The sequence below is a fragment of the Strongylocentrotus purpuratus genome, unplaced genomic scaffold (genome assembly GCF_000002235.5).
Source record: "Strongylocentrotus purpuratus isolate Spur 01 unplaced genomic scaffold, Spur_5.0 spur5_scaffold_9, whole genome shotgun sequence".
NCBI classification, from domain to species: Eukaryota; Metazoa; Echinodermata; class Echinoidea; order Camarodonta; family Strongylocentrotidae; genus Strongylocentrotus; species Strongylocentrotus purpuratus.
Genome location: NW_022145615.1, coordinates 409,026 through 420,748, shown reverse-complemented (window position 1 = coordinate 420,748; position 11,723 = coordinate 409,026). Strand labels below are relative to the sequence as shown.

The window sequence follows — 11,723 nt, the reverse complement described above, 5'->3', positions numbered from 1 at the left end:
TTACCTTGGAGAGTTATCTGTCATTTTTCTGCAGCCAAGTTTACACAATCCCCTTTTCTTGTGTCACTCTTTCTTTCTGTATATCTGTTTTCAAATGTGCATAAAGACAAGTCAGTTCTATTATATGCTTTTCACACTGGCAATATTTTCCTTAACCCCGTACTATAGGTGGGGTTAAGGGGGGGTCTTAACCCCACCTATAGTACGGGGTTAAGCCTATTCCACTTTCTGTTCAGACTGGTTTTTACCAAAGTGGACTAAAGTTGGCTAACCCCACCTATAGTACGGGGTTAACTAACCCTGCAAAATAGCAGGGCTAACTCCGCAATTGTGGTGCTAACTCCTGCTAACCCCGCAATTGCGGTGCTAAGCAAATGATTGAGAACAGAAACGAAAAATAGTCCGGTACTACGCAATGGAGCGTATCGCAGCTGGCCAGATGCGAAGTATGTCCTATCATAACATACACGATATCCGGGGTTAACGAAATGCAGTGAGAACAGCAGGAATTTTCTTATTCCGGAATAGGCGCTAGTACGGGACTAAAAACAGCGAGTGTGAAAAGCCAAAAAAATAGTCCGGGGTTAAGGATAGTACGGGGCTAAGCAAAGTACGGGGTTAAGCAAAACCAGTGTGAAAAGAGTATTAGAGAGGAAAAATAGATTAGTGAATGATGAAGAGAGAAGAAGAGAGAGAGAGAAAGAGAGAGAGAGAGAGAGAGAGAGAGAGAGAGAGACAAAGACAGAGACAGAAAGAGAGAGAACGTTGCAAGAAAAAGGGATATAGAGAGAGGAAGATAGATGAGATAGAAAAGAAGTGGAGAGGATGTGAACACATTAGAAAACAGATATACAGAAAGAAAGAGAGAAAAGAGGGAATTAAAGTAATGTTATAGATTGTGGGGACTGACTCTTCTAAATTGAAAACATGATTTGTTTAATGGTGTGGTTTTAATTCTACATTCTCCCCCTCTCTCTCTCTCTCTCTCTCTCTCTTTCTCTTTCCCTTCTTTTGTACATATTATGCTCTTGCATCATGTTATCTGAGAAGACATGATGTGGATCATTCAATAAATCGAGTTGAATTAAATTGTTGATGAATGTGCATGTGTTTGTGGCTTTCTCTGAAGGTTGGAGGAAATGTGTGTATTACAAATTTCATCAAACTTAGGGCATCTAAAGTAAACTGATTTTTAAAAAAAATGCAGTGTGAGGTATCGCACTTTCATCAACATAGCCTGATGCACTCATGGTAAAGTGCAACGTGCTGTACTTTAAAGAGAAATTTGAGTTCTGGTTTTATTTGCGAAAAATGTTTTATGAGCTTTCTTTTTTTTATTTTAATGTTAGTGTGGAAAAATATAATCAAAGAAATGAACCCCTGATAAGGTAAAATATTTAGAAATACGAAAAAAAAACAATAATTTAAACGTTAAGACCAAACGTTCATGTGTTTAGTCTCACATACACTGTGTGTCATTCATGTAATTTTCAGCATGACTGAGTAGATTCTTATTACTCAGATCATTATAAAAACCTCACGGTATACACCAATTCCTATGTTCTATATAATTAATCTTTTTTCACTTCTTCCAGACGGTTCTTTGCAATGCAATAGAACGACCAGAACTTAACTTTATCTCTAAGACAATTTAGAGTCCGTATACAGGGCTGCTCAGATACATCATCCAACCTGTACCCCTGCACCCCTCCCCCATCCCCCCCCCCCCCCCCCCCCCCCCTCCTGCCTCCCCTCGTTTGAAAGCACAGGGCAAAAACTTGGCTAGGGACTATGTACATGGATAAGTGGGGCATACTATATACACATATATGAACCAACTCTCAGGCTGCTCAAATATAATTACACCTCCGCTGTTTATCAATTTCAGGATACGCTAGTAATTTTAGGAGTTTTCAAGCACCTATGTCTAAACGAAATTACACGCCCCTTTCTAGTTCCTGTGTCTGTTTTGCTCTAGCGCCAGCTTGCGTCGAAAAGCGTGCGAATATTTTTTCGCTCTCCCACCTATTTTCTTTTCTTACACGGGGATCCTGTTAAACACGGGAGAGCAGCGCACCGCAGTTGTTGATATGTTGCTGCGATACGTACATGCACGATTGTAAATGGTGAATATTCATCTAGGCCTAGTCGTCAATGGAGAAACTGTAAACTTGTATTGATTTATGTCTAGTTCCACCACCGCAAGATTTCTTTTTCACATGTTAGCTGAGACTGAAGATTGAATATGTAGATTTGCACTGTTTAATGCGTATTTTCGGCACATGACAAGGCCTGAAACGACCGTCAGTTACCGTGGAAGTTCTCCGAGTCTGAGGCTCTCTGTTCAGGTTAAATAGCCCGTGACCGACCGGGCCGTGTGTGAAGAAAATCTTCAATTCCATTCAGCTTCATCGACAGCCAATACAAAATGACGGAGGTTGTTGACAGGCGTCCAGAAGATGTTGGCCAAATTCTTGTGAAGGTATGTCTTTGTTCTTATTTTTTACAATAGAAATCCCCTTTGCCAGAAACAGTAGGGGCGCTGGTCCGCGTCCGAGAATAAGGATCGTCTTCAAGTTTATGAAGACTTTATAGGGATTGATATCGTGATAACCGATACCGATATGATCGGGAGAGGGATCGAGAGAGAAGAAAATGGACGACTGTCTGTAAGATTCCGATTGTTGTTTCTAAGGCCGTTGTCGCCTTATTAAAGGTGTTTTAACCCAATTCCTGTCTGAGATCTAATCCTTCCTGTCTGTACATAGTGAACCCCCTTATACTGGCGTAATCGGCAGGGATTTCTTTGTGCTATGGCTTTTTTTGGAAATCTAAGGATTGGGTGAGAAATTAATTGACACGGTTGTTTCATGCAGTGTGTGACTGTTGCCCCACTTATTGTGCCGGCCTATAGGCCTACTAGTGCTTGTTGATTTAGCAGTAGATCTAGGGTCTAGATCTAGGTCTAGACTCTACAGATAGACTAATCAAAGTTAAGGTAGCTATTAAACAAGTAGTCTAGTATTGAAGTAACATTAAAAATGAAATAGAAAAATAAATAAATACATAGGGTCTAGACTAGACTAAAATTAAATAAATAAAAGTTTGATTAAAATAGTAGATTTAGAAGTCTAGACCACTCTCACTAACCATACACCATACACTAAAACACACACGTTCAATAGGTCACTAAATTAAATTTAAACTAGATCTAGACTAGTCTAGTATAATATTCAGTGCTCAATAAAAGATAAAATTAACCATGACAGACCGATCAGCATATCTCGGCAGATTTACAGCTGAGCACATAGCACACTTGTGTGAATTGAATCATATTGATACCAATGCTGTAAAGACCAAGCAAGAGCGGATCTCATGTTTATGTGATTTGCCTAAGCTGGTAGAGGATGAACCAAAAAATACAGGTGTGGGTGTGGATGACCTTTTGCGGGTCATGAAGCACCTTGAAGATTCTCATCATCATGAGACTGAGAAACTATGCAAATCCTTACTGTCTGCTGCAATCGGTAGCTCTGCACAAACTGGTCCTCCGTTAAAGGGATTACATCAGCTAAGTAACGATGATGATATGGTGTGCTACCTTAGCACTTTTGAGCGACTAGCCCTGGCAGCAAACAAGCCAAAGAGTGAATGGCCTCGGCTGTTAGAACCATATCTTACTGGAAGAGCTCAGCAGGCATTCCACGCCCTGAGTACTAGAGAACAAAACAATTATGATGATGTTGTCCTGGCCATAAAGAGAAGGTACCACCTCACTCCGGAGGCATACAGAATAAAGTTCAAAAAAGAACATAAAAAGACCAATGAAAGTTATGAAGAATTCGCTAGTCATTTACAAGGTTATTTTTTGAAGTGGGTTGAGATACCCCAGGAGGCAGTAGAGATGCCTGAAGTCTCTAAAGGGCTCAATCTGGTCATGATTGACCAATTCTTAGAGAGAGTACCCGATGAAGTATTGAGGTTACAGCTAAGGGAGCTACAAGCCACATCTCTCATGGTAGTTGCGCGCAAGGCGGACGAATTAGTAATCCAGAGGGGGGCGAATGCGGGTAACACAACCCCAGGGAGTGATCCCTCCACTCCACGACGGACAGGTGCAGGCAGTAACCCCACGGGACGTAGATCCTTTAATGCTGCCTGCTACCGGTGTGGCCAGCTCGGGCACAGAATTGCCAACTGTCCGGTACCTCCGGGGGCCACAGGGTCGGGTTTCCAGGGAGGACCTCCACAGGGCTTTACTCGAGAACCGTCACCAAGGTGCAATTTCATTGCAAAGGATAGGGGTGATGCTACAATTGCAGATGTTGTTGTTCAGGGTCTAGATGACAGAGTGGTGAAGACCCAAGCCCTGCTGGACTCGGGGTCAGAGGTTTCCCTGGTCACTTTTGAATTGTGTAAGGAGTTAGGGGTAGAGGTTACTCGTGAAACTGAAGGGGTGTTAGGCATGATCAATGAAACCGCCTTAGTGCCTGATGGTTTAGCATCCCTGCAAGTGGGTCTAGGAGGCAGCACTGCGACTGAGGTCTTTCATGTGGTTGGTAGGCTCCCAGTACCTGTCCTCCTTGGTGCTGATTTTGCTGAAAAGGTGAAACTTATCATAGATTTTGGCAGTCGTAGTTATAGCACAAGTAGCAATGGGGCCAATGAGCGGCCAGTTAAGTTCTCGTTGAATGGAGGGCAGGAGATGTCACATGTTGAAGAAGAAGTCGATGTTCATCTCCAAGCTGAGGATGAGATGAAGAAACTTGATCTAACTGAAGCAGATAGACAGAAATTAGATCAGGTTTTTCAAGACTTCCCAGATGTGTTTAGTGAGGTACCTGGTCATACGAACATGGCTATTCATAGAATTGATGTAGGAGGGGCTTCTCCCATCCGCTCTCACCCGTACAAGGTGAGTCCTGAGAAAAGACAAGTTCTTGATGAAGAGTTGGATAAGCTTCTGGACATGGGGAAGATTGAGCCTTCAGATTCACCTTGGGCCGCTCCTGTAGTGATGGTCCCTAAGAAGAACGGGAAGTACAGGATGTGTGTCGATTACCGAAAATTGAATACAATTACAAAGATTGATGCCTTTCCCATGCCTACAGTGGATGACATTTTGAGCTCTCTGCATGGTGCCTCGGTTTTCTCGTCATTAGATCTGCGCAGTGGATACTGGCAGATGGGTGTTGCAGATGAGGATGAGGAGAAGACTGCTTTTGTTTGTCATAGGGGTCTATTCCACTTCAAGGTCCTTCCTTTTGGTGTGGTAAATGGTCCTGCCAGTTTCCAACGGTTGATGTCCAAGGTGCTTGATGGCCTGATAGGGCGAAATTGCTATGTCTACTTGGACGACATTGTGTGTTTCTCTCCGGATATTGAGCAGCACATCTCTGATCTCCAGGAGATCTTTTGTTGCTTACGACAAGCGGGTCTGACCGTAAATACTGAGAAATGTCAGTTTGCCTGCCAAGAAATGAAATATCTTGGCCATGTTGTCAGCTCAAATGGACTCAAGATGGACCCCGAGAAGGTGTCTACCATTGTTAACTATCCCCAACCTAGGTCGATCAAGGAATTAGAGAGGTTCCTTGGGATGGCCGGATGGTATCAGAAATTCATTCCTAGCTTCTCAGAGGTTGCTGCACCTCTTCATGGATTGAAGAAGAAAGGTGTTCCCTGGAATTGGACTGCTGACTGCACTCGTGCTTTTCAGGCCTTGAAGGAGAGCCTCCTCACTGAGCCAATACTAGGCTACCCTGATGAAGAATCCAGGTTTGCTGTACACACAGATGCCAGCAATGTTGGGGTCGGTGCAGTCCTGATCCAGCAGCAACCGTCTGGGACGAGAACTATCGCCTATGCGAGTCGGTCTTTGTCTGCTGCAGAAAGGAATTATAGTACTACTGAGAAGGAGTGTTTGGCTGTAGTATGGGCCCTAGAGAAATGGCGGCCATATCTGGAAGGTAGAGAGTGTCGTGTAATAACGGACCACCAGGCACTTTGCTGGTTATTTCGGAAGAAGAAGCAAAATGGGCGACTTGCTCGTTGGATTCTGAGGCTTCAGGATTTTCGGTTTCAGGTGATATACAGGCCTGGAAAGCAACATCATGTCCCGGACGCACTATCTAGGATTCCTGAGAAAGGTGTTGCCCCTTTGGTGGGAGTTGTAAACAGGGTTTTGTCGGATCGAGTCTGTGACGGACATGAAAAGGACTTATGTGCAGCCAGTGATTGCATTTCCCCGGATGATGAGTCGGTTAGTTGGGTACAATGTGATGATTGTGATAAGTGGTATCACCAGGTTTGTGTCCATATTGGTTCTCAAGAGGCGGAGGAGGTGGACAAATACTCTTGCCCATCTTGTGTTGGCAAGTCAGAGGCCACGGATGAAGTCGTTCTTCCTTTGGATTTGACAAAGGATTCTGTCCTGAGGGCACAACAGAGTGACCCAGATCTTTTGCCAATCATTCAGATCCTTGAAAAGCAAAAGAATGGTGGTGGGGAGGATCAAGGTCCTGTTCAGAGGTTTTCAGATTTCAGTTTGAAGGGAATGGTGTTGTATAAGAATGAATGTGTAGTTATCCCCAAGGCACTTCAGAATGCAGTGTTAGTTGAGTGTCATTGCAAGCCAATAGCTGGGCATCTTGGGAGAAAGAAGACACTTCAAAGGTTGAAGTCGATGGGTCTCTGGTGGAGTGGTATGTCGCGGTCTGTAAGAAGCTTTATTCGCAGTTGTAAGGTTTGTCTTCAAACAAAACCTTCTTACCAGAGACGTCAAGGGAAGATGTTGTCTAGTACCTCCACGAGGTCTTGGGAAAAGGTTGGTGTAGATCTCATGGGGCCTTTGCCAAAGTCGTATGCTGGGCATGAGTATATTCTGGTGGCTGTCGACCATTTCTCAAAGTTTGTGGAGATTCTGCCTTTGAAGTCAGCTACCAGCCAGTCGGTTGCAACCACTCTAGTGAGGGAGCTGTTCTGCAGATATGGACCTCCAGGAGCCCTGCTCTCGGACAATGGCCCCCAATTCAGAGGGAAGGTTCTGCGAGCTGTCTGCACAGATTGGGGGATTGAGCAGATCTTCATCACGCCATATCACCCCCAAACGAACTGGGTCGAAAGGGTGAATCGTAACATCAAGGCCATGCTTCAAGCTTACACCGGATCTGACCATCGACAGTGGGATGTTCATCTCGCTGAACTCGCGTTTGCCCTGAACAGCAGTAGTCATGACACACTTGGTGTAGAACCATCAGTAGTTATGTTTGGACGGCGCTTGGCTTCTCCCTTGACTAACCGCCTGCAGACTGAGGGAAACAAAGACATTCCTACGCAAGAAGAAATCGCACACAATCGTCGACGCGCTGTTAGTAGCTCCAAACAATACTACGACCAGAGCCGTGATGAGTGCCGCATCACTGAAGGAAGCCAAGTCATGGTGAAGACTAAACCTCTATCAAATGCGGAAAAGAACTTCTCAGCTAAGCTAGCACCACGATGGACTGGGCCGTTTGTTGTGCAGAAAAAACTAACCCCAGTGAATTTTCTTGTGGTGAACGCTGCCAACAAGAAGATAACTCGCATTGTTCATGTGGACCAATTGAAAGGGTGCTAATTACTTCGAACATAGACTTCGCATGTTGTCAACGCTGTTAAAATTGTCGTTTATTGTAGCATATTGGATCAGGACTGGTTGAAAGTTCGCGACTCACGATTACATTGACTTACCTTTATAGCCGAGTAAGATTGCAGTTTGGTCGAGAGCGGGACTGTCACAGTTGGGCTATGGATCGTGAAACTAAATGGACGCTAAGTTTAATTGATCTGGACTCTTAATATAGATTCTAACAGACTCTTATTTCAACTGATGTTATATGTTTAATGTCAACCATTTATATTGGTGCGTGCCCATGTGCTTTAATTCTGGCTTGTGCAGAATTATGCACTCTTCAGAATTGTTGATGACTATTATAATATTAACATGTCGGATCCTTATCTTTACAGTTAAAGGATAAATACAACCGGTTGGAAATTGTTGAAAATTGGAACTGTATATAAACTTGTGATTCCCTGCGAATTTTCTGTCTTTGCATCTAGTGTTTTTACTTAGAGTTATACATGTACACTGAATTTTTGTGCACATGAAATTGTTATACAGTATGTACACAGAATTTGTGTTTCAAAAGATAAACGAAACAAAAGGACTACCAATTGAGTGTAGTTTATAATTTACACATATACAGATGTTAGTTTTGCTAACGTCCTACACTTTGGTAAACACTATATCTGACCTGACATTGGGTATAACAATATATATATATATATATATATTGTTATATATATTTAAATGTTTTTGCCGGACCTGCTGAACGGATTTAAATTAATAGAGGATACGAAGTATGTTTAGTTGTCATTCATCCTACACTTTAGCCATGCAGGTAGGGATAAATTACAAATTTGTCTAAGGGTTATTTCTTTTAGAAAGAAATCAAACAAAAAAAGCACTCAGCTGTGCTGGTGCTGTGTTACTTCTTTTGATTTTTCTTTGAAAAGGTATTCATGGATATGTTCGAACATGTTCAGACGATAATCTGTATTTGACGTTTTTTCTTGTTGGTTTTTGGCATTATGTATTTTGCATCTCTGTTTTAAAGGGGGAAGCTATCCTTTGGGGTGCGGTGTTCGTTATTCTTACAGTGTACATTTTTTGAGTACTGATGGTATCTTGCGCAGACAAGCGAACTGGGTGTATAGATTTACCCTGAACTCAACATAGAAAGAGTCGATAGCGATCACAGCAAATTAAGAGAACTGGTGGTCGTCTGTTTTGTCTGTACGCGCGCTTGGTTGCAATATTGTTGCTTCACATGTATATGTCTCGGGCGAGATTTGGCTTGTTTTATGAGCAGTTTGGAAATGTTTGAATATAATTTGAAAAAACCCCTTAGGGTATTTTTGGTGGGGGAGAGTATAGGGATTGATATCGTGATAACCGATACCGATATGATCGGGAGAGGGATCGAGAGAGAAGAAAATGGACGACTGTCTGTAAGATTCCGATTGTTGTTTCTAAGGCCGTTGTCGCCTTATTAAAGGTGTTTTAACCCAATTCCTGTCTGAGATCTAATCCTTCCTGTCTGTACATAGTGAACCCCCTTATAACTTCATAAACGAAGATCGTCTTTGTAAACGTAAACCAATGCGTCCTCAAAAACAAGGATCGTCTGCAAAAAAGCAGATGCTCCATATTTTTGATCGGCATATTGGCGATGCTAAAAACGGATTCCGGGATGATTTTCTTGATGCATTTTAGATCTACATTGACTTTGTACAGAGACCTTCACATTATGAGCATTAAATCCTTGGGAAGACAGACAACCCATAAAAGTAGACTGTCAACTAGACCGAAAACTTCAGTCTCTCTAATCGTCGGTTGTTCCACTGAGACTACGTCTGGCTCCACTAGACCTCCGATTATAGAGACTGAAGATTGTCCTATCGGGACTGTACGGAACCAATGGTTCGGTTCGGCAGGACCGCGATGAATGAGATATGCTACGAGATTTTCACTCTTTACACCCTCACACATGCTGCAATATGACAATAATTAGAGTCTAATTAAAAATAACATATATATAGCTTATTTGACTTACGATAGCTTGCTCATTTAGATCCTAAATTAATGATTAATCCGAGAAAGTCTCGTCGTCAACATTATCCGTCTTGGTTTTAGTTGATGAATATTAATTTTTTCTTTTCGAACGTCCAATAGCTACCGTAGCTACATACGAGTCGGCCCGGCTTGACCAACGAACTCCCACGAAACGAGTGCTCTGATTGGCCATTGGCTATGTTTTGGTAGGTGGACCCGGAAATATATCGGCCGCCGGGTAATATTTCGAATGCATGAACGTAAGTGCTTCGCGGTTCTGAGGAACAAATTGGATAATTCATATAAGTAAGTCCGAAAATTTCACATTCTATAATAGGTTAGAAAATTTCGAAAACTGTAATTAGGAGATATATAGACCGACCTAATTTACATCTGATTTAGAAATCAGGAAATTAGATCTAAATAAAGAAAATCGGGGGAGAAATGTCGGTAACGAAAAGCTGTTACGCTGTGGCTCTAATTTACCCCCACGGTACGAGATCTCTGGGTTGCCATCTGTATTGGGGAATGACAACAAATGTCAGTTTTATTAAAGAAATGACCCAAATCAGATGGTTATTGCTGTCTAACTGTCAACTAGATCTAGGCCTAGGGTTATTTTTCCCTTGGGGAATCCAAATTTGGCATTACCAGCGGGCGGTTTGGTAACCCCGAAACCCGCAGAGAGCCGATGAAAAAAAACGTCCGCGAAAATGCAGACGATCCTTGTTTATGAGGACGCATTTTGTCCGCGTTTATGAGGATATCCTTGTTTATGAGGATGATCCTCATTCTCGGACCAGCGCCCTTACTGAGAAAGGACGTATATAAATACTCCTTTTTCCCAAGAACTGGACAAGCATGGAACATACTCGACCAGCAGTCTGTATTAGCCCCATCTGTTGAGAACTTTAGAAACACACTTTAACATGCATCATTTGCCATACAAGTTAGGGACATGCGGAATACCGCCCTGCTGACTCCAAATTCAAAAGGTTCAGAAGGTTCAGAAGGTTCATTGTTGCAGTGTATGATTTAATGAGGGGATATTTTTATAAGACAATCAATTGAAGAAGTCTTCAATCACCATCCCCTACCGCATCCTTTGGCTTTTTGACATGTTTGGACTTTGGTGCTCACAATATTTTGTTATGATGGGGTCCAGAGCCCTATACATCTGCACACCTAACATTTGACCCGAATTGACAAGGATATTGTCTTATAAACCAAAATCAATCATCAAACATGCTGCATCAAAAACAATCTAAACTCTCCAACAAAACTCAAGTAAACCAAGACAGTAGAAAACACAACCTCACACGAAGAAGGACGGAACAGAACTAACTTTAATACTCAATATTATAACATGGCTCTGAGTACAACTCAGGCATCATAACAAAATAAACCAATCAGGGGAAAGTCATGTGATAAGAGAAACGAATGAGGTGAACAGGCTAGATAGATCAAAGTTGAGAGGCAAAGAGAACGAATGAGAGAAGAGAAAGTGCATGTTGCTAGGGCAGGAAAAGGCAACCATGCATAGAGAATGAGAAGACAACAAAGGGAATGGGTTTGAAGGAGAGAGAGGAAAATAAGGTGTGGCAGTAGTGCAACTGAAAGACTGTGCTGTAAGAAGGTGAATGAAATGGGAACATGAGCAGGGAAAATGAATATGCAAATGAAGAATGCAAATATATAAATGAATATGTAATAATGGATAAGGAAGAGATGAGAAATTTACTAACTGAAATATAAAGACAAATTCAAACTGTTACATTACTCTAATGCATACTCTGGTATTATTAGTCATATTCTAAAGACAAAGTGTGCCAAAAAAATTCAGGCAAAAGAATAATGTTATTTTCACAAGAAAATGTGCATTACATGTGCATGTGACTGTCATTTTGACAACAATCATTAGTCATTACATTTACAATACAAAGCATGACATTTGACTTTACTGAGTTGGACCTTGATCTAGGTTTCTACTTGTTTATTTTACATGCAGTTTGGGAATTTTTGATATGAAAGATAGCATTTTGAGGCTCGTGAATAAAAATTTAAAATC

At 42.0% G+C, this 11,723-nt stretch overlaps 1 protein-coding gene across 1 annotated transcript in view; it reads left to right on the top strand.

Annotated features, from left to right (window-relative positions):
* Positions 1 to 2,061: 2,061 nt before the first annotated feature.
* The window catches only part of LOC594109 (IQ domain-containing protein H), a 29,611-nt gene continuing 19,949 nt past the window's right edge, over positions 2,062 to 11,723 (top strand). The window contains exon 1 of the mRNA XM_011676121.2: positions 2,062 to 2,482. Within this exon, the coding sequence (XP_011674423.1) occupies positions 2,429 to 2,482 (54 nt within the window). The 5' untranslated portion in view covers positions 2,062 to 2,428. The remainder of the gene's footprint in view (positions 2,483 to 11,723) is intronic.